At 46.9% G+C, this 23,521-nt stretch overlaps 1 protein-coding gene across 3 annotated transcripts in view; it reads left to right on the top strand.

Moving 5' to 3' along the window:
• The window catches only part of CASZ1 (castor zinc finger 1), a 460,564-nt gene that overhangs the window by 208,059 nt on the left and 228,984 nt on the right, over positions 1–23,521 (top strand). For all 3 annotated transcript variants that reach the window (XM_081202878.1, XM_081202882.1, XM_081202880.1), the window contains one exon: positions 3,042–3,186. In XM_081202878.1, coding sequence (XP_081059004.1) covers positions 3,153–3,186 — 34 coding nt within the window. In that variant the 5' untranslated portion in view covers positions 3,042–3,152. Of the gene's footprint in view, positions 1–3,041; positions 3,187–23,521 lie in introns of those variants that run through there.

Here is a 23,521-nt window from a genome sequence, read left to right as displayed (position 1 = left end):
CTAATGTTTGGAGCCTGGCGCCAGCCCATTACAGCCAGGAAATTCAGTTTACTTTTTTTTTTTAACCACTGCCTTGCTGCTGGTGGAAGCCTAGGGTTAGTTGTGTAGGACCTCAACATCTCATAGGAACCTGGGAAGGTGCCTTTTCTGAATCAGACCTATTGGTCCATGTAGTGCAATAATGATCCTTGATCTTTCTGTATAAGGCAGCTTCCTGTGTTCCATTAGGAAGGTCTCAGGTTCCATTCTTGGCATCTCCAGTGTAAAACAAAAAAAGATGAAGTACTGTATTGGGTGATAGCAAAGACCTTGATTGATTTCCTGGAGAGCCAATGAACATCAGAATAGGCCAGCCTTCTACATCCGTGTGCCTTTATACATTAGATCAGCTGATAGGAATAGATGGAGAATTTTTACACTTTCCTAATATTGAGGGTTAGGTATCAATTACCAATGAGTGCCGAACGGCAGTATTTTCCATTTCAAAACCTGTCTGTGTCTATTTATGGCCTCTTCTTTAAGTGTTTCAGCACCCCCAAAATAGCCAGAAGTAATATTTAGACCTTTACAGAAAACCAAACCCACAACGATCATTTACAAATGTTTATTGGATGCTTGTAAAGCAAAAGTTCAACAGCTTAGAGGGAAATGGAATGAGGAGTTAGAATATACCATACAGCCTAAATAATGGAAAGTTACTTTAGTATCTTTGTGGAATGTTTCTTTCAATCTATAATTGAGATTGATTCAGCATAAATTTATATTTTGGATATACTGAATTCCATGTCTACAAGAAGGAACTAACTCAGATGCTGCAGGTGTAATCCTGAGAATGCCTCATTGAGGCATATGAATTGGACTTGTACAGTAATATTTCCTTTTTGGTCTGAAGTTTTCCATATAAGTCTTGTCTTGATGAAATCTTTGGTGTTTGTGTAGGTTCATGTACTTTTAAATTACACTCCTGTAGTATGGGGATTATTGTTACTAAGAGACTTATACTTCAAGCCCAGAAGAAAAAATATTGGTCATGTATTCTGCAATGGCCTGTAGACCTTAATGCCCTTGGTACGTTTGAGTGTATTTTCTATAAATGCCAAAGTCGTTTGGATACCTATTTGTACATTTGGATGACATCTTTAGCGATCTGTATGTGTAAATTAAGAAGGATGTTTATTGTATTTTTAATGTGAGCTGATGGGTTTCTTTTTTCCTTCCTAATTAGGATTAGGGTTAGCTGTATGTTTTGGGCTGACGCCTGAAAGCATTTCCAGTTCTGACCTCCTCAATGAAATGGTTAGGACTGTTGCAGGTTTCTCTGGGGTCAGATGGGCCAAAGAACCCAAACATGTTGTAGTTTTGTTCCTTGAGAAGATCCCAAACAGGGTACCTCAGAGTTCTGCACACTAGTGGGAGGCAGAAAACGACTCCTTTCCCTTTTTTCTTCTTCAAAAAAGATTGCTAGAGGGATACGTGCGGTAAGGCAGAAAATATTTACAGGTTTTATAGCTGCAGCACAAACAGGAAAAGCCCTTTTTGTAAAAAGAAAAAAAAGAAAGAAAAAGTTTGTGCTGTAGATATTCAAAACAGGGATTGCCATGGAAACACCACAATATTTGCTTAAATTGACACAAAGGAGGTTGCTGGTTGCAGAGGTTAGGCTTCTTCGGGCAGCGTTTTCTTTGGCCTGACACCTATTGCAAATTAATCTTGACAACCCGGGTTGTATGTGTCTTTTTTCTTCTTCCTCCACCACCACCTCCTCCTCTTTCCCTTTCTTTTCTCCTCCCAGAAGAAAAAAGAAAATCACAAAATCACATGTTGGTGTTCGGGAAACACTTGTGCTTTCTCTTGAATGTTTCATCCTCTCCCTGTTTTAGGGTTGAATTTGGCTTTTGACGTTGCTTTCCAACTGCAATAATAATTAATTGTTAATAATATTCCCTCCCCACCCTCCAAAAATAATAATCACCAAGCAGGGTCATTGGGTTTGGGAGCTTATGAATATGAGGAGTGGGTGGGAATTATGGAGAAATTCATTGGAAGCAGTGAGTTTTCACCAGGGTTTGAGTGCAATGAGGGTGTCCCCAGCAGCACCAGGAAAAGCTATTATTTTTCTCCCTCCTGTTAGATGCTCACCTGAAAAAGTCCAGTCCATGAACCTGCAGCCTCCAGGGCATTGGCTGACCACAACTCCCATCATTTCAAAGCACTGGACATGCTGGCTGAGGCTGATGGGATCTAGAGTCCATCAAGAGTTATTTGTGTTTGTTGATGAAATGTTACTGATGATTTTATGTTGCCCACCGCCCTGATATATATGAGAATAATTTGGCAATAGAGAATTACTTGCAAACTAATAATCAGAAAACCGAACAGCATGTGCTTCCCTTACAATATTTAATTTTTCAGGGGGGAAATAAATCCCCAAAGACATTAGAAATGGTTAACACATGAATTTGAGCAAGCTCAAAGACCTTTGCATATATTTTGTTACCTGAAAAGTTGCTTACAACGTTGAAACTGTCCCATGGGAGCAGCAGAACTACTTAGTCCTTGCCCACTGAAATTAATGGGCCTTAGCCATGTCCATCGGTGTCAGTGGATTTACTCTAAGAAGGGCTGGCATTGCATACAACCCTATAACCACGGAATTCTGCACTTTCAGAAATAAATAATAAATATAGTACATGGGAAGTGTCCTGCTGCACATCTCTCTTACATGTTACATTTGCACCAAAAGCCACCAAAAGCCACCATTCACACCAAAATACAGCTCTAATCTACCTGTCTATTAAAGTATCAAAAGATATGGGTCTTCAGCATATTAGGCAAGCTTGGCATTTTCACAGTTTTTTTAGCTATGTATAAAAGTAAAATAAAACCTGATAAATTCATACAGCTCTCTACTGCATCAGAAAAGTTTATATATTGGAACTGTAATTTTTCAAAACACTTGTAAGCAGTTGTGTGGCGGTTGCTCTCAAAAAGGGGCTGTAAATTCATTACTACTTTAAAATAATTTCCCTCTGTTTCCTTAGGGCAAAGAGACACCAACAAGTATAGGGAACCTATCAGACTCTATCTGTTTCCTGAAGCACCCTGGGAGGGGTTACTGATCCTGACACCCCTCCTCAACGTGTTGATTTGGAATGGATTTCAAGCCCAGGGAACACAAGATACAAGGTACTAATTTGTTTTTTCTTACAGTCAGATCTTGTGGCTCAAGCTACTTGCATGGGTTCTCTTAAGCCTCTGCTGAGGTATGTCTGCATCCAGGGCTTGGAACGTTCATTTTTAAAAGGAACTACCGTATTTTTCGCTCTATAAGGCGCACCAGACCACAAGACGTACCTAGTTTTTGGAGGAGGAAAACAAGAAAAAAAATATTCTGAATCTCAGAAGCCAGAACAACAAGAGGGATCGTTGCACAGTGAAAGCAGGAATCCCTCTTGCTGTTCTAGCTTCTGGGATAGCTGTGCAGCCTGCATTCACTCCATAAGAGGCACACACATTTCCCCTTACTTTTTAGGAGGGAAAAAGTGAGTCTTATAGAACAAAAAATACGGTATTTCTACTTCAGTATGTGGCAAAGGAACTAGTTTGGTTCATGTGCAGTTCACAGTTCAATTCATGCTTGTCTAAGTAATCTTCTTCCATCATTCAGAAAGCTACAAGCTGCTGTGCTGAGATATATAAGAGAAGACGAAAAAAACGTCCAAAAATAATCTCAACCCACATACAGTGGATGTGAATTGTTTAATTATTTTCCCACCAAAACTGTGATCTTTACACTTAAAGGCCCAAAGAGTCTGAGGCGTAAAAAACACCGGTAAGAGAATGAACTTGCAGATGAACTAGAAATTGTTCAAAGCTCACCCCCACCCCCCAAAAAACCACTCCTGATTTAATTCGTGTTCTATCTACCCAGCAATTATAGAAACTACTTTGAGTGTAGTTGAGAACATTTTTGAACTAACTCGATGAACTTCATTAATTCAAACTAGTTCATCCTTAGCACTGCCTGCTTTCTTTCTTCCGTTAGAGCCCCATGTATAAACAAAACTTGCTCAAGGGAAGTTCTGATGTTGCCCAAGGCTGATACATCTTGCAATGCTCAAAATGTTCTACACTGTGTACATTGCTGTTTAATTCCCTCTTGGAAGCTGTGGAATTCCCTCCCCACAGAGGTGCATCTGGCGCCTTCATAGTGTAGCTCTTTGCCCCCTGGCCTTTTGCGGCTGAGATGTATTTCTAAGACCCACCCTATTCTTCTGATGCAAATTGTTTAAGCTCATTTTAATATTGCATTGCTATGTCATCGTAACCCACACCGGAATGTTACAATGAAGGGCAGGTAATAAATCCTACAGATAAGTTGATAGTGCCCTGCCGCCCGTCTCGAAAAGTGAAATGCTTGCGTTGCTCCAGATGACGGACAAAGCCTGTGACTGCATCTGCGCTATCCAGGGCCAGCCCATGACAATCTGCTGTCTGAGGCAAAGGACAAGATGGTGCCTGTTCCCATCCCAGTACAGAAGCTGTCCAGATTGGCAACTGAATTTCTTTTGTTTTTGTGGTGGGACAGTCCTTCCCTGGCACCTGAGGTCAGCAGGCTGGCTTAGCACGGCAGAGTGCAGACCACGTGGCACACACTGCCCTATCTCAACAATGAGTAAACAAACAAACCCCGGTGTTTCAAAATATGAGCCAGCAATATCAAAAGCAACACGATGGCCAGAAACAATAGCAATGTGAAAAACTTTATGGAATAATTCAAAGCATCAAAACTAACAAACTGAAGTCTCTGAAAGTCCTTAAATGAATCACGGTGCCAGACTTTACCCAGCGGACAGCAAGCTGTGAAGCTTTGTATAATCAGCAAATGTCCAATTCTGATGTCCAACTCTGCTGAACAGTGTTTCCGGATAACAACTACTGTTTTGTTGAATTCTTCATCAGCCAATTAGTTCAACACTTGTAAGTAGAAAGATATATAATTTCTTCATTAACTGAAAATAAAATATTCAAACGATGACCTGCACTGTTCAGCACTGTTCAGCAGAGTTCAGAGTTGGACATCAGAATTGGATATCTGCTGATTATACAAAGCTTCACAGCTTGCTGTCCGCCGGGTAAAGTCTGGCACCATGATTCATTTAAGGACTTTCAGAGACTTTCAGAGACTTCAGTTTGTTAGTTTTGATGTTTTGAATTATTCCATAAAGTTTTTCACATTGTTATGGTTTCTGGCCATTGTGTTGCTTTTGATATTGCTATCTTCTCAACAACCTGTTGCTGCTTTTTGTCACTCCCACCCAGCTGAGACACACTGCCCAATGATAGGGCCAGCCCTGGTGCTAACCAAGGGCTCCAAACTTGTCAAACATGTTGCTGCTGAGATCAGCATCCTCGCAACTAGCTTCCTCACCCAGCATGCTGGAGAATTTGCACGTGTCCTGACATCACAGCATTCTCATCTCACCACCACCAGCACCACATGAATTGTTTTTCCTGGCACAGGAAAAAATATATGAGGTCATCACACCAGGATCTGGTTTAAGTTATATTAAACATCATGGAGAAGGAGGTAGGACTGGGGCAGGGCGGGAGGCAAGTGTCTGCTCTGGGGGGGGGGGAGCTTTTAGACAAGCTGTGAATTTTTTGACTGCTGATTTTTTGACTGCTACGTTCATATAATTTGTTTTGTGAATTGTTCTTTGGGAGTCTTGGGAGGGAGCTATTTTATTCTGTTACATTAGTTGCTCTCTTGTTACCATTCTCTTTTTATTCGGAAAGGTAGCCTATAACTGTTTCAAGATAAATTAACAAATGGGCCGTAGACATTTTCAGTGGATGCCACACAATTAGCATTATATCTACTTCGCTTGTTGGTTTTTTAAGCCGATTAACTCTCATGGATCTGGGGACTGTAGTTTTGCAGGAGTGCAGAAGAATCTTCTGCTTGTTTTCTTGCAGAACTACAGTACCACACTTCTTTTCGAAGGGTATGTAGGAGCCAACACAATGGAGCTGGTTCTTGACATGGATGAATACTCCAGCTAAGAGATTGTTTTAAAAATGCTTACCATAGAGTAGTAAAACTTTCAGTTGCACCTTTGGTGGGGCATTTCAACAACCTTCCTCTCCGAAACTTGCAAAGAGTTCAGGAACAAGTGGGCGTGATCCATGGCTTCTGTTTTAAACCACAGATCTTCCACGATTTGTTTGGAACAAAGGGAGTGTCTTACTTGGAACAAGAGTTATAGGACAGGGTCATGCGACTTTCCCTGACGCATAAGATCAGATTATGTTTTACAAGTTTGAATCCCCTGAATTCCTGCTTTTATTGTTTTAGGTTGCATTTTTCTTTTAATGATATTGTTTGCTTTTCCCTTTAAAATATTGAGCAGTTTATAAACTCTTTCAAATCAATAAAACAAAATAATAAATATTACTGTCAAAAAGAAAAGGTCTTCTTTAACCACTGCAGCTCCTCTAAGTCCCAGCTAGCACGGCTGACTAGACCAGGAGTCGCCAATTTATTTGGGTTCATGGACCCATTTGAAAATCCAAGAAACTATCATGGGTGCCACGTGGGGCAGTGGACAAGGAGTAGCAGCAAACTACCAACTGCATATATGTGTTAGACGACGTTGCAGAACGTACCGTTGCTCATCCTGCAGCGATTGAGATGTTGGAGGGAAAGGGCCCCAAAGTGAGACAGACTGTGTTGGGGCCCATTGTTTTGCATGGAATTTGTTTGGAGAGCACAGCGGGTTCCCTCAAGCTCATTAAGTGAATTTGTAGCTGAGGTGAGGTGGCAGGTTACGCTACGGCATCATGATAGCTGAGTGTGCAAACTGGAAACAAGGAAAACTTGAGTTCACATGTCACCAGTCCTCACACTCACTCTGTGGTCTTTGCAGTTGAGGGAACTGCATCTTTGCGGTGATGATCCTGGTCTACTGCAGGGACAGAGGAAGCTGCCTTATGCCCAGTCAGACCATTGGCCTGTCCACCACAGCAACATCTACCAACAGATTTTCCAGGGATCTCTGGCAGGGAGTCTTCATCCCAGTATTACCTGGAGATGCCAGGGATTGAACCTGGGACCCTCTGCATGCAAAACAAGTGTTCTGCTCCTGACCTATAGGCCCTTTTCCCTAAATACTGTACTGGAGTGTTAAAAGGATTACTGGTCTGACATATGCACTACGCTTTGAACACTCAACGTGCACTGTGTGAAGCCAAATAGTTGTATCCAAATAAATTGTAGTCAGTGTAGGCCCATTGAAATGGAAGGATGTGATTAACGCTGGGTCCATTCAATTCTGTGGCTCTTCTTTGAACAGGGCTTAGTTGGATGCAAATCAGTGTTCTTGATGTTAAGGGCTGTTTCTGCTCTGCCCACTCAGTTGCCTCGAATCTTCCGTGAACAGTTTTGAGCAGGAGCCTTATGACGGACGCTTCTCACTTTGAACCTATCCCTGGCCTTCCCAGAAAGGACCAGCGCCTTTAACCTAGGCAGGCACTTTTCCTGGCGGAGTTGCTCCCTCTCTCTTTTGGTGTGGCTCCGACAGGGGAGGACGAGGAGAAAGTGAAAGGCCTCTCTGGGCAGGAAGCCGGGTTGCTGCCTCCATCTGCTCCAGCGTTTGGCCGATCCATATTGTCAACATATTGCCTGCCATATGGATCAGCTCAGCTCTCCAGGAACGCTTGGGAGACCTGACCTCTAGTGTGACAAGATGTGAGCATGAAGGACAGGAGTAAAAACAGCCCTTGGGTCTCAGAGTGTGAAACTGCGTTCCAGACACTTCCTTGCTCTTTGTGGCATCCTCTATCCTCTCTCTTTGAGCAGGCTCCTTCTCTCTCTCTCTCTCTCTCTCTCTCTCTCAATCTCCCCTCCCCTGTTTTTTCACATCCTTCGTCTGTATTGGATCATTGACCTTCAATCCTAACCAGACCGGACAGTTCTAAACTCCCTCCCCTAGGCTTTCAATCAGATATTTGGTTGACGGCTGCACAGAGCTGAGCAGAGGGGAGGGGAGGGACATCAAGGGAAGGGGAGAGAAGGCAACATGTTCCTTAAGGCCCTGAGATTATTCAGTCCTTGTCACAGGAACATAGAAAGCTGCCTTATTCTGAGCTAATCCATTGGCTCTTCTAGCTCCATATTACCTGCACTGGCTGACAGTTGCTTTTGATCAGTGGTGTCCAAACTTTTTTCTCTGGACTGCACTTTCAGAATTAAAATTTGCTTATGCCACGTCCATGTTTTTAATGGATAAGGAATGTATTGGAAAAGAAAATGCAACAACTCTTAGCAGTGCTTGATTTAGAACATAGAACGCAACTACTTTAGAATATGATCACAGGACATCCAGAAAGTATAAAACCATGCAGCTAGAGAAGAACAGCAATCATTCCCAAAATATAATGTCAAACGAGCTTCGTACATACATACCTTAAGTATGTATGCAAACTCAATGACAGGTGTGAGCTTCCTTTTGCCGGGTAATCTAATTTATATTAGGTCTAATATGAGACAAACAAACTCTCATCTCCTCATCAACACAAAGAAGCCTTTCTCTTTTCATATTTATCAGAGTTGAAGATTCCTGTTCACAGCAATATGTCATGGAGAACTGTAGAAGAATAGCCAGTGCTCTTGCTCTCGTTTTGAAACAATATCTAGATAGATACTATAGCACACTGAAATGTTTAAATGTTTCTTTGATTGTCCTTGAATCTTCCCACCACACTTGCCATCCTCTTCTGCCACACCAGTGTGGCACGCCACATCCTTTCGAGGACTACTGGTTTAAATGGAAGTCATTCCCAGACCTAGCCAGAGGTGCCAGAGATTGAACCTGGGTCCTTTTGCAAGCAAACCAGCCGCTCTGATCGCTGAGCTGCAGCCCTCCAGCTGCCCTTGTGCTCTCTCAGCTCCAGATCATCTAAGAACAGGGCCTTTTGCTACACCCCTTTGAGAAGACCAGATTCCTGTATGAGCAGGTCTAGACAGTGCTGCTGCTGAATGTGTGCTTTGAACACTTGGTGAAGGGTCTTCACTCTGCAGTTGTAAAGTTCGTACTTGGCGTGAGTGAAATCTCCAACAACTGGGAAGGACCCCTGCTCTGTGGAGAGCCACAGTCATTCAGTGCAGGCAATACTGAGCTAGATCAGGGATGGGGAGCCTGTGGCCCTCCAGTTATGGTTGGATTTCAGCTCCCATCAGCCCCAAATGCTGGTTTCGTTGGCTGAGGTTGATGAGTCCAGCGGTATCTGAAAAGGGTTTCTATGACTGCCTCAGTATGTGTGCCCATCAGGGTCTACATTTGGCTCCGGAAGTGTTCCAGTTTGACCCATGAGAAGTGCAGACATTGTTTTAGAGTAAAATTAAAGCTCTGTTCTTGTTTTTTCCCTGGCCTAGATTTTGTGCCATGTAAATTGCACAGGTGTGTTCAAGCAACCTTATCTATAGATCCTCTCCTTCCCACAGACATTAATAACTGGTATTTGATTGTGTATTGAATAGTTGCCTGAGTTATTGCAAAATGAAAAGGCGAGGATGAGCCTTAAATTGCCATGATGTAAGAGGCCTGATTTCGTGCTAATAATAATAAGTTTCCTGACTGAAAGCAGAGTTACTCAGAAAGGGAACTGACCTTGGCTACTGCTGTCTGCTTTGAGCGTTGGGTCATCAAATGGAAATGCAGACTGGCTGATTTCCACAGTTAAGGTCTAGATCAGCGGTTCTCAACCTGTGGGTCCCCAGATGTTGTTGGACTACAACTCCCATCAACCCTGAGCTCTGGCCTTGCTAGCTAGGGGTGATGGGAGTTGTAGTTCAGCAATATCTGGGGACCCACAGGTTGAGAAAGGCTGGTCTAGATCATCATGTAGGGCATTGACATTGGGGAGAACAGTGGGTAGCCAATGTTGTTGGGCTACAACTACCAGCAGCATGGGCAATGGTCAGGGATGATGATGATGATGATGCAAGTTTTAGTCTCCAGCTGTGATTCCTTTATTTCAGGGGGTTGGATTGATGACCCTCAGGGTCCCTTCCAACCCTGCAATTCTGATTCATTGGAGGTTTTTAAGCAGAGGTTGGGTGGTCATCTATCAGGGATGCTTTTGCTGTGATTCCTGCTTTGCATGGGGTAAGACTAGATGACCCGGGAGGGGGCCCTCCCAGACTTACAATTCTATGATTCTCAGAATACCTAGATAACCTAGTTCTCCACCCTGGTTTAAAAGAGCATGCACCCTGTTCCTACATATGCCTTGAGTTTGTAATGTAAATAACACTTATCATGGGTGCCACCCAGACATGAAAATTAGTTCATACACTGTGGCTGTGGCATGGGAAGTCACTTTACACTGAGTCAGACCCTTGGTCCATCTAGCTTAGTATTGTATACACTGACCGGCAGCAGCTCTACAGGATTTCAGGCACAGTGCATTCCCAGTCCTACCTGGAGATACCATCGGGGATTGAACTTGGGTCCTTCTGCTTACAAGGAAGATGCTCTACCACTGAGCTATGCAGTTCCTGAAACAGAGCAAGGGATCCATCTATTTCCAGTTGGTGTCACTTTTGCATGTTAATGGCATCTTCACATAACACTTACTTGGAGTGTGAGATTCACTGCCACTGTTACCTACTGGAAACACTGAAAAGCCACGGCCAGTCGTAGGCAATATTGGGCTATAGAGACTCAGTGGTCTGACTCGGTATAGGCAGCTTTCTATGGTTTCCATGAATGTCCTAGAGTGTGGGCAATTGAGGCCCTTTCCACAGCTCCTAAAATGTCCCAGTTATGTCCATAAGAACTTGAAAAATAGATCTTTAATAAATGCAAATGGAAGCCTCTGAATACCAGTGGATCATAGCCCTGTGGGTTTCTTAAATGTATCTGGTTGGCCACTGTGAGAACAGGATGCTGGACTGGAAGAAGCCTTGGCCTGATCCAGCTTATGATGATGATTTTATGATTAACAGTGAATGAGGGTTGTCGTCATCATGCCCTGCCCGTGGACTTCCTGGAGCAATCTGAATGGGAAACGGGCCAGGACTAGATATGCCTGTGGTCTGATCCAACAGCTGGGCTCTTCCTATGTTGCCCATAATACCATTGTATACCATTTCATTGCATTTCTACTTTAAACTGCAGATTAAAAACCTGTATTTAAATAGCATTCTAATACAGTGGTACCTCAGGTTACTCCTGCCAACCTAGCAGTTCGAAAGCCCGTCATAGTTCAAGTAGATAAATACCGGTAGGTACCACTGTGGCGGGAAGGTAAACAGCGTTTCCGTGCGCTGCTCTGGTTCACCAGAAGCGGCTTAGTCATGCTGGCCACATGACCCGGAAGCTGTATGCTGGCTCCCTCGGCCAATAAAGCGAGATGAGCGCCGCAACCCCAGAGTCGGCCACGACTGGACCTAATGGTCAGGGGTCCCTTTACCTTTACCTTTACCTTACCTCGGGTTAAGTACTTAATTCATTCTGGAGGTCCATTCTTAACCTGAAACTGTTCTTAACCTGAAGCACCACTTTAGCTAATGGGGCCTCCTGCTGCTGCTGCGCTGCCAGAGCCCGATTTCTGTTCTTATCCTGAAACAAAGTTCTTAACCTGAAGCACTATTTCTGGGTTAGCGGAGTGTGTAACCTGAAGCATATGTAACCTGAAGCATATGTAACCCGAGGTACCACTGTACATTTGTTAATGTTTTATCTCTTGGAATCAGATGCAAAATGTGCGATTTCCCTCAAACTATAGATTTAGGTGAGTATTGTATCTTTTGAAGTTTTCAAGAACTGTGCTAAGTTCCAATCTGCACATTAGCCTTAGAAGTGCATATCAGGTCATTCCATACAGGAACTTGCAAAGTAAATGCAGACTTCTCAAGTGTGCCTAACTAGAACAAATTGCAATTTCTGGGGGGGGGGCAGTTGTGCTAGGCTGCCACAGTCTTTACCCATGCAGAATGCCAGTGGCGTAGCGTGGGGGGTGCCAGGGGTGCCGGCCGCACCGGGCGCAACATTTGGGGGGGCGCGTTTGGCCGGCCCTCCTCGAGGAAGCAGGAACCCCACTGTCCTCGGACCTCCTCCGAAGGCTGGCGGTGGGGCAGAGAGCCTTCGGATGGCTGTCCTGAAGACTTGTGGTGGGAGCAGTGGCGTAGCGTGGGGGGTGCAGGGGGGCCTGCTGCACCTGGCGCAACATCTGGGGGGCGTGGAAGAGACTCGAGTGCTAAAATCCACGGGTTAGGGGGCGCAAATTACTTGCCTTGCCCTGGGTTAGGGGGCGCAAATTACTTGCCTTGCCCCGGGTGCTGAGAACCCACGCTACGCCACTGCAGAATGCTGTCTGCAAATGACCTGAACCGTGAGAGCTGCCCTCTTGACAAAAACCTAAAACTTATTTAAACAGAATCAGATCATTGGTTTGTCTTTCCTGGGACTATCCCATCACTTCCCAACAAGAAAACAATGTTTGTTTTGCTAATTGAACACAAATATTTTTTGGGCCCAAATTCAAAAAAGTAAAGTGAACATTCATTTAGAATTCCTAAATATGTAAACCACCTTTACATATTTGAACAATCCCTCATTTGGACCGATGTAAGTGCGCAAGACACATTTCTCAGAAACAGGATGCTATTAAAAATGCAATTCTGAGGAATGTGTTGATGAAAGCAGAAAGCAAAAATAAAACCCATCTTTGGTGTCTCTCTCTGTGTGTGTTCCTGTTCATTCTCTTCTCTGCTGCATTCCTGCATGAGTTAATTTAAGGTGGGGTACGCATCTTAAAGATCTGTCCCCAAACCTTACTTTTTAGCAGATCAGTCTGTTAACTGCTTTGGAAGAATAGCTTACTCCATTTACGCCCCAGGCTGCTTTTCTTAAGCAAGTTTAACGTTTTAATTTTGTTGTTTAGATTTTTCAGTGGCGGTTAATTTGCTTTTATAAAAAGAAAAAGTTGAAGCTGGGGGGGGGGAGGGGACCTGAACCCTTGTAAAAACTTGGTTAAATCAGCCCAGCTGTCCTGAAGATAGCGACGGGCTGATTCCCCACCCCCACCCCCCATCAGCTTTGAGGATCTGATTCAGAGAAGGATTTCCTTTATGGCTGTTTTCTGAACTTGTTCTTCATCTCCGTCATGTTCCCAAGAAATACAGAGTAATGACAAGCAGGATTTTCTTTTTTCTTTTAATGTGGAATCTGCAGAGTCTCCTTTGCAGATGCCTAGAAACATAGTATTGTTCAGGCTGCTGGGAGCTCTCTGTGGTTCCTGGAAGGGGACACTCCTAGCCCTACCTAGAATGCCAGAGATTGACCCTGAAGCCTTTTGCATGCGAAGCTAGGACCCTCCCCTGAACCTGACTTATCTAAGGCCCTGGTTTTCAAACTAGGATCTTTGGGGATCCTCAAAAAACTCTCAGGGGCTTTGACACATTCTGGTCCAATGCCAGGAGCTGCAGCAAGGCTGGGAGAAAGGCATCGCTTGATGGACCGCAGATGGCTCCAAGGAAACAACTTTCTCCAGCAACTATTGGAAACAGACTGAAGCCTTTTCTGCCTTTGCCTTCAGACTATCTCCTCCAGGCTTCACCACCACCTCTCCGAGAATTTGAGCCTTAAAGGGCCAATCCTCTTCCCTGAAAATGGGCACTCTGCCTTCTTCCTTAGCATCTTTCCTGATGCATTCCTGGCACCACTGGACTGATGGTGTGCAATGGGAGGCATCCTCAGGCGCCAGGCTCATTTTCCTGCTAACACGGATTCAATTGAGAATACGTGGAGATTTCTGGGCACCAGTTTGGCAATGACATCTCCATCGAGCCAGCTGACTCGCACACAGTCCTCCATCATCACATCAAGGAAAATAAGTGCAGGGCTGAGAACGGAGATATTTGACAGTGCTACAGCCTTTCCGGACGCGGGTGGCACTGTGGGTTAAACCTAGACTTGAGCCTAGGACTTGCCGATCAGAAGGTTGGCGGTTCGATTCCCCACGACAGGGTGAGCTCCCGTTGCTCGGTCCCTGCTCCTGCCAACCTAGCAGTTCGAAATCACATCAAAGTGCAAGTAGATAAATAGGTACCGCTCCGGCGGGAAGGTAAATGGCGTTTCCGTGTGCTGCTCTGGTTTGCCAGAAGCGGCTTAGTCATGCTGGCCACATGACCTGGAAGCTGTACGCCGGCTCCCTCAGCCAATAAAGCGAGATGAGCACCGCAACCCCAGAGTCGGTCACGACTGGACCTAATGGTCAGGGGTCCCTTTACCTTTACCTTACAGCCTTTCCACAAGCCACCCAAATGGAACTCATAGACAACAGTTTAAAAACATCTGCTGTAGTCCATAGTTAACACCATTTCCACTGTGTGTGTTTCTCCTTCTTGCATACTGGGACAAGTGAATTGTTGTACGAGCAAGCTACAGTCAAACAACGTAGCTGAGATCATAGAATCTTAGAATTGTAGTGTTGGAAGGGACCCCTAAGGGTCATCTAGACCAGTGTTTCCCAACCTTTTTTGGGCAAAGGCACACTTGTTTCATGAAAAAAATCTCGAGGCACACCACCATTACAGCCCCGTGACGTCAGCGCGCAGCGTCACGCCGGGAGGGACATGAATTGCTAGCAAATTACATAATCACCTCCTTGAGGGCTGGCTCATCTTCTCCGAAGGCAGAACCCCATTAATTAACAGGACAGACTCACACCATAGCCAAGACGAGGGGGGAAAACCTCAGTCATGCACAGTCATGCTCATGTGGGGGCTAAATGAGGACGAAGACCGGGCAGAGAGCAGGGTTCAAATCACCCCACCTGGCCAGGACAATCCCTGGGTGCTCCCTTGGGCCACTCGCCTGACCCACCTCGCAGGGCTGTTGTTGCGAGGATAACACGGGGAGAACCACGCGCGCGCCCGGGAGCTCCTTGGAGGAGAAAGCGGGCGATGAATGCAATGCACGAAATATATGAGAGGCGACCAGGTTTTGCAGGTGAGGGGCCCCCGCCAGCCTCCGCTTCCAACACCCGGCGCAACGACGCCGAAGTTTCCCCCCGGGCTCGGCTCGGGGAGCAGCGCTGCTACCCCCCGGCTCCCCTTCGCCCTCCCGGCTCTCTCTGCCGCCCACTGGGGACCCCCCTCACCTGCCAAGTCCGGAGCGCCGGTGGAAGTTGCATGCATGCATGCAGGGCGCCGCGTTGCCATTGCATTGCACTGCACTCCATGCAACGCCTGCACGCATGCATTGCCTTGCACGCCCGCCAAGGGGTCTCCCCGCGGTCCGATGCGTCCCCTCCGGCACGGATGCAGCATTGCAAAAATTAAAAAAACCCGACGCAGCCCTACCTGGGGGGCAGACTCCGCCGCTCCGCCTCCGCGGGGATCCCCGGGCTCCATCCTGCCGCCCGATCTCCGCGGGGGCGCAGGCAGGCTGCGCGGGGTCTGCGCGGAAGAGCCCCTGCCCGCCCGGCCGCCGCTGCTGCGCTCATTCCATGGCCGGGAGAAGAGCGCTTCAAACAAAACGCCCGGCCCGCCAGGCCACGCTGGGAAACGTAGTTTGTGCACCCCGCGCGGGCGCGGAGCCCAAGGGCGAGGGGACTATGGATCCCGGCAGCCCCCGCGCCGGGGACGGAGGGGGAGAGGCCGGGTGCAGGGATGGAGGAACGGGTGGGCGAGCGAGTGAGTGGCAGCCGCCAAGCCTTGGCCGAGAGCCAGGAAGGGCCTCCCCGGAGGAGGAGGAGGAGGGAGGCGCAGAGCGGGAGGGAGGGAGGGAACCCCAGGGGTCATCTAGTGACGGCGCCCCAATCGAAAATTTGACTTTAAAAAAAAAAATCTTTCGAATTTTTTCCGTGGCACACCAGGCAACATCTCGCGGCACACTAGTGTGCCGCGGAACAGTGGTTGGGAAACACTGATCTAGACCAACCCCATGGGGAACAGGCATTCTGTTGTGGTGACTGTAACCAAGGTGCCATTTGGTGCCTAGCTCACATATCGTGAGTTTCTAACTCTACATTCCCTGGTGGTCTTTGGGTGGGGGTCTTCTGGGGGCTCCTGTCTTACTGCATCAGGTGCTGTTGTATTATCTCCAGCACCTGGGAAAAGGCCATATAGGCTGGCACCATGTTCAACTAAGCAGGGCATTGGGGTTCGAGGAGAGAGTATGACAATGGTAGTGGCCACAGAACGCCTCTTCAAATTAATCTGTGTGTTGTCCTCCGGAATTGCTAATGGTGAAAAGCAATTAAAGTGCCCCTCTTTCCCCGCCCCCTTTCCTAAGTAATCTGTGTTAAGAGCTGGTAATGAAGGTTTAGTGCCAGTATAACTCAGTATTTGAGCCCCACCAGTGTGAATCAAAACAAATCTGAAACTGGGACTCTGAGGCCAGGGCTGGTGGGGGGGGGGGAGAAATGCTGATCCCCAGAAGTGGCTGCACTCTCCAAGCCAGAGGTTGTGATGCCCCAAGCATGAGACATGTCAGAGAAGCTTCTGCTGCTCTGGGCAACCTGGGAACAGTGCGCATCATGCGCTAATGGGGAAGCGACTTCTGCCATCTGGGTGATTACATGTGTGAACGCAGCACACATGACTGGCTTACCATCTTCCTCCTGCCTTATTTCCCATCGGCACGTTTTTTTGGTGTGGCTCCACATTTTAAAGTTCTCAAAAAGCTGCTGTTTCCAAACAGAGCCTAAGTGAGCCAATCCAGCAAGGAGGAGGAATGGGGAAATGCCGAGTGGATGCAAAACAAAGCCCTGCAAACGGTCCTGGGCCCACACAGCTGCCTCGCCCGTAGGCAAGGATCCCAGATTCTCAAGGATTTCCCACGGCTGTTGTGCACGCTGTGGCCTGTTGGTGGCCTGGCACTTTGTAACAGGGAGAAAAGGATTTCCTGAGATGGCTTCATTTCCCAATTTCTTAGATTGTGTATGGGGAACCTGTGGTCCTCCAGATGTCCAGCTGTGGTCAACCTCAACCAGCATGGGCATAATGATGGGAGTTTAGTTCTTCTGGAGGGGCCTGGGTTGCCCGTCCCTGACCCATCTTCTGCTCCCTCCCTTGATGTCCCTTATGCTGGAGCTGCTTCTCATAACACCTGTGTGATACTAGTTCTCTCTGGCTTCCTTCTGAACCCACCTTTTCTGTGGGTTCCCCTACCAACATTGTAACTGAGGCCACTTAATAATAATAATAATAATAATAATAATAATAATAATAATGATAATAATATTTATACCCTGCCCTCCCCAGCCAAGACCGGGCTCAGGGCGGATAACAACCAATAATAAAAACAAGTTGATTAAAATACAATTTAAAAAACAAGATTAAAACACAACATTAAAACATTAGGATGCAGCCTCTTCACAGGAGAAAGGAAAAAGGAAAGTGGGGGAGGGAATCAAACTAATTATAAGCCAAAGGCCAGGTGGAACAACTCTGTCTTACAGGCCCTGTGGAAAGAAATCAGATCCCGCAGGGCCCTGGTCTCATGAGACAGAGCGTTCCACCAGGCCGGAGCCAGTGTTGAGAAGGCCCTGGCTCTGGTTGAGGCTAATCTAACTTTCTTAGGGCCCGGGACCTCTAGGGTCTTGCTATTTATGGACCTTAAGGTCCTCCGTAGGGCATACCAGGAGAGGCGGTCCTGTAGGTACGAGGGTCCTAGGCCGTGAAGGGCTTTAAAGGTAAAAACCAGCACCTTAAATCTGACCCTGTACTCCACCGGGAGCCAGTGCAGCTGGAAAAGCACTGGGTGAATATGCTCCCATGGCAGAGACCCTGTGAGGAGCCTCGCTGCAGCATTCTGCACTCGCTGGAGTTTCTGGGACAGCTTCAAGGGCAGCCTTGCGTAGAGCGAATTACAGTAGTCAAGCCTGGAGGTGACCGTCGCATGGATCACTGTGGTCAGGTCAGCATGATACATTCAAAGTACTGTTGTACCACTTCCCAAAGAATCCTGGGAAGTATAGTTTAAGGGTGCTGGGAGTTCCCAGAAAAAAGGATTGTTTCGACCACTCTGGCAATTATATGCTTGATTTGCAATGGGCAGGCTTTATGCTGTGGTGAGGGAAAGGTGCTCTGAAAATGCTTGGGGCATTGAGAAACAGAATCCAGGATTGTATATTGCAGGTTCAGGAGTTAGAATCATAAAATTATAGACTTAGAAGGGATTCTGGGGGTCATCTAGTCCAATCCCTGCAATGCAGGAATCTCAACTGAAAGATGGCTATCCAACCTCTGCTTTAAAACCTCCAAGGAAGGAGTGTACACCCGCTTTTGTGGGAGCCTGTTCCACTGTTGAGCAGCTCTTACTGTCAGAAAGTTCTTCCTGGTGTTTAGTCAGAATCGTCTTTCTTGAAGCAGGAGAAAATAAACTTGTTCCATCTTTCATGTGACATTCCTTTAGAAATTTGAAAACGGCTATCGTATCTCCTCAGTCTCCTCTTTTCCCTACTAAATATACCCAGCTCCTTCAACCGTTCCTCATAAGGCTTGGTTTCCAGACCCTTGATCATCTTGGCTGCCATCCTCTGCTCACTTTCCAACTTGTCAGTATCCTCCTTAAATTGTGGCACCCAGAACTGGACACAGTATTCCAGGTGTGGTCTGACCAGGTGTGGTCTAAATCTTGACTTGATATTCCAAAAAGCACTGTAGAAAAATGTGGAGATGTGGGGAGCAGACTTGTGAGCAATAAGGAAACACCAAGCAGGTCCACTAACACCAAGCAGGTGTCTTCTGTTTTATATACCCGACCCAGATATATATAATGTTGATGTATATTTAATCCGCTTTTAGTTTATTGCTGATTGTAATTACCGTATTTTTCGCCCCATAGGGCGCACTGCCCATAGGACGCACCTAGTGGTTTTTTTTTGGGGGGGGAATAAAGAAAAAAAAAATTCCCCCAGGCGCGGGGCTGGCGCGGGGGAAGCCCGAGCTTCCCCCAATCCCAGCCCCGAGAACAGCCTGCTACCCGCAAGCCTAGGGAGGCCAACGGTAAGTCGCGCCGGTCTCCCCAGGCTTCGGAATGCAGGCAGCTCTGCGCAGCCATCGGGAGGCGGGCGCGAAGTGGCACCCCGCTCCGGATGGCTGCGCAGAGCTGCGCTCACCCCGGGACAGCAGGCAGCTCTGCGCAACCCTCGGGAGGCGGGCGCGAAGTGACGCCGGTCTCCCGAGGGTTGCACAGAGCTTCCTGAAGCCTGGAGAGTGAGAGGTGTCGGTGCGCACCGACCCCTCTCGCTCTCCAGGCTTCAGCGAAAGCCTGCATTCGCCCGATAGGACGCACACACATTTCCCCTTCATACGGTATTTTGGGAACTGTTGCTTTTAACCTTTCATTGTTGTACAGTATTCCCACCCCCCTTTTTTTGGGTGAACCGCCCTGAAGTTTCATTACAACCAAGCAGTGTATAGATATTAAGAAATAAATAAGTAATGGGAGCGCAGCGGCAGGCAGAGAGGGGCATACCTTGCCTGTCTCCGGACATGCATTAAGTCTGATGCAATGCCACAAACACCCTGCTTTTGTTTGCAGCCCTACTTGTGCATTATTGGAGCTGTGGATGGAAAGGTGCCTGCAGAGGCCTGCAGTTCCTAGTGAAGGTGATAGCCTGGAAGAGGCGGTGCTCTGTGTCCCAGGAATGGAGGCGGCCGGGAGAAACAATAGTCCTGTCTCTTTAAGCAGGCCACATGCTGGCCCTCCTGCTAGCCTGCTTTATCTGAGGTCCCGCTGCATGTTATTCCAGGGCCGATCCGCTTTAGCTAATTAATAATCTGACAGGAGACACCCGAGGGATTAGCCGCCGAGACTAGTCAGGCCAAACCCCCAGCAAATGAGTCTCGTGCTCCCCAGAGGCTCTGGGGGTGACATTGGGGAAAGCTGGGAGGGGAGAGGGGGTCACAGCAGGGGTGGGGAAACTCTGAAGTGGATTTGCTGCACCTGAAAAGAGGGTGCATGGGTGGGGGGAGCTGTGTCTTACGAGAAACATTGAGAGAAGGTTGTGCCAAACTAAAAGGTGCCTTCGTCGGTCTACATTTACACCCTACTGCTCCTCACGCCTGTATCCTGCCCGTCCTTCGAGGAATTGGTGGGTGCTGGGTGTGAAATTGTTTCTCCCATTTTTGCTTTGCAACAAGCCTGCGTGGTAGGTTTAGGCCAGGGCAGGGGCAGGGGTAGAGAGAAAGGCTTGCCACAGGCCGCGCCAGTGGCTGAACAGCGTTGTGAACACGCATCTCTTTGCCCCACTGTACTGCCTGCTTCTCCATTGTCCTTTGCTTGTGAGCTTCCTCTCTGGGCATATGGCTGTCCACTGTCAGTAACTTTGTTCAGTGTAAGGTGGGTGCACGTACACAGTCCTTTTGGGCCCTTGCCACAGCCGCGGAAAGGGAAGAGTGCACTCTTCAGGGAACATAGAAAGCTGCCTTCTGCTCCCTGATGTATGAAACTCCCTGCCAATAGCAACCTAGCCTATCAGGGATACAAGGTGAGGTGGTGGTGCTCTAGTTTTGTCTGTCGCCTGCTTTGCTGGTTTTCTGCCTGCAGGGAGTTTTTAACGTAGGGAAACATTAAATCTGCCCGTAACCCATGCACTCCGCTACCTTCTGAAGGAGTGCAGCCCATTCTGCAACCTCATCCTACTTGCATGGGTGGCCCACAGATAAGGCAACGGCTCCCTGCGGCACTGGATGTTTCTTGACCTGGAACAGCCAACATCAGCCGTGCCTTTGCATCCTCTTACTTACAGGCATGCACGGCAAAGTGGTTTGGGCTGCCTCCTGCAATCCTGCCAATTGCCCGTACTGCCTTCTGACCAACATCATTAGCGCAGGGTATTTATATTTCATTAACGACATTAAGCCAAAACGGTATTAAAAGCTGGCGCTGGTGATAAATAGCATATTAATAAAGAGGGAAGCGGGCTGCAGTGTAAGCAAGTGCTTTCTCCAGAGCAGTTGAGGCAGTTGGCTGTTCTTAACCCCTTTGACTTGCCCCAGGAGAGATTGAATAGCTGGCATGGTGGGGGTGCATGCATGGGTCGACGGGGGGGGGGGGAGAGGGGATTGGCAGAAAGAGGCAGACCATCAGCTCTTCCTCTGTGGATGGGTCTCTTGCTATTAGGGAAGGGGGGCAGGAGATCGTAAGACGGAGAGCTATGTATTAGGTGCCAGGATGAGGTACAGGGAACGGGCCTTCCCATTCACTTTTGTGTACTGACCAAGGGAAGTCATTGTCCTGCTCTATTCTGCCTTGGTCAGGCCACACCTGGAGTCCTGTGTCCAGTTCTTGGCGCCACAATTTAAGAAGGATATTGGCAAGGTAGCTGGAAGAGTGGCACTTTCCTCCACTCTCTCTCTTCCAGCTCTATGTTCTTTTCAGGGCTCTTGACTCATTTTCAGGTACCATATTTTTTGCTCTATACGACTCACTTTTTCCCTCCTAAAAAGTAAGGGGAAATGTGTGTGCGTCTTATGGAGCAAATGCAGGCTGCGCAGCTATCCCAGAAGCCAGAACAGCAAGAGGGATTGCTGCTTTCGCTGCGCAGCGATCCCTCTTGTTGTTCTGGCTTCTGAGATTCAGAATTATTTTTTTTTTCATTTTCTCCTCCTCCAAAAACTAGGTGTGTCTTATGGTCTGGTGCGTCTTATGGTCTGGTGCGTCTTATGGAGCGAAAAATACGGTGCTTGAAATGTGTTAGAGCAGAGTTAGGCATATGAAGCGTTTTTCTATAATAGTCATTTTCATAAGTTTTACAACAGATTTCCGGATGGGAGGGGAGCAGCAAGTAAGATCAGGGATGAAGAAGAATCTCCATCACACACCCACACCCACACACCCCAATCTGCCACCTCAAGTCAAGGGCCTTTGAACTCCCGCAGAGTAACTTTCTTAAGAAGAACAAAGTTTTTCTTTACTATAGCAAGAGGAGCTAGAATGCATCATCTGAACATGTGCAGAGTGCCCCAGGCAGAAGATGACTTCTAGAAAGCAGGAAAATAACAGCAGAAGTGCTAACCACTTACACTTTTAAAATTATTATTCTCCTGGTTTGGCATCCTCTTCTCCTGACGACTGGACTGGAAGACTGAATCCTGGCTGGGAGGGTTGCGTATGCGAGTGCCTCCTTGCAGCACCTCCTCTTCTGGGGCTTTCATGGCGCTTGCTCCCTGACAGGAGGCCCCGCAAGAAGACAACTCCTTTTTTGAAAGGAATTTTAATCAAACTTGACTGAGGAGTGCTGAAAAACACGAGGAAGTAATTAGAAATCCAAATTTATGGCCCACTAAAATATTTCCCTGTCCCTTTCTCTTTGCGTAAAATGTCTGTGTTTACCCGCTGTCCCACTCCTCTCTCCCACGGGTCTGTCTCCCATTATGGGCCTCGCTCTTTTCATTAACGGTGCTTCTCGTTAAGCTGGTAATCGGGTCCTCTGGCCTTTCACTCTCCACCTGGGAGGGTTTGGAATAGGCAGGCTCGGCTTTGAGGGAAGCCAGGACAGGTGTCAAAACCCTCTTTTTAGAAACTCCTTATCTCTCGCAGGAGTTAATGTACAAACTGAAGGGCTGAAATTCCTCCGGAGAGCCCTCCCTTGTCAGAGATTTTCCTCTTGGGAACAATCGGTTTGGAGAAGCATTCTGAGGGGCTTGATTTCAGCTTATCCAAGGGGACTTCATCATAGAAATGTAGAGTTGGAAGGGACCCCGAGGGTCATCTAGTCCAACTCCCTGCAATGCATGAATCTCAGCTAAAGCATCCATGGCATCCCTCACCACATCTTGCAAACCTCTTTAAGATGGTCCTGAGCCACCAGTTTGCACATCCATGTCTGCCACATGTTCTCTCTTAACAACATTTGCTTGTTGGAATGAACCACCTAGAGGTTATTGCTACACACACACACACACACCATTGTCCACTAAAACCCCATTAGCCTCACATGCTTATGTCGCTTGGGAATTCCAAGAAGCCAAAAAAAAAAGAAAAAAGATTGGTACAGTTTTGAAACCAGTGGTTAAGTGCAGCGTTGAAAGGTTCAGTCTGCCATCTTGATTCAAAATGGCATCCCAGTGTATCCAACAAAGACAGAGACCTGCTCCCTCTTCTCAGGCACCAACATGCAAAATTTGGTTACGTTACGGTATCTTAAGACGTGTCCAAATGCATACATAGCAAACAGACAAACAACTTTGTGAAAAGACATTGTAGATATAATAATATATCCCCAACCACAGACCTTCAAAGTGGCTTACGGCTTTTAATAAACTATTATAATACATTATAATAGCACAGCACAAGCAAAATAAAGCCAAGTCCTCCCCTGCCAGCAACCCTCCCCAAACTCAACAACCATAACATTGCAATGGAGAGCCAGAGCAAAGACAAGTTTACTATTTTTCCTGTTCATTTATAAAGCGCTCCAAATTTTCTAAGCACCTTATATATTTTAAAAGATAAGACAGTTCCTACTCACAGGCCCACAATCTAATGGGTACTAT

The sequence above is a fragment of the Podarcis bocagei genome (genome assembly GCF_964188305.1).
Source record: "Podarcis bocagei genome assembly, chromosome: 7".
NCBI classification, from domain to species: domain Eukaryota; kingdom Metazoa; phylum Chordata; class Lepidosauria; order Squamata; family Lacertidae; genus Podarcis; species Podarcis bocagei.
This window is presented reverse-complemented; position numbering and strand designations above follow the sequence as displayed.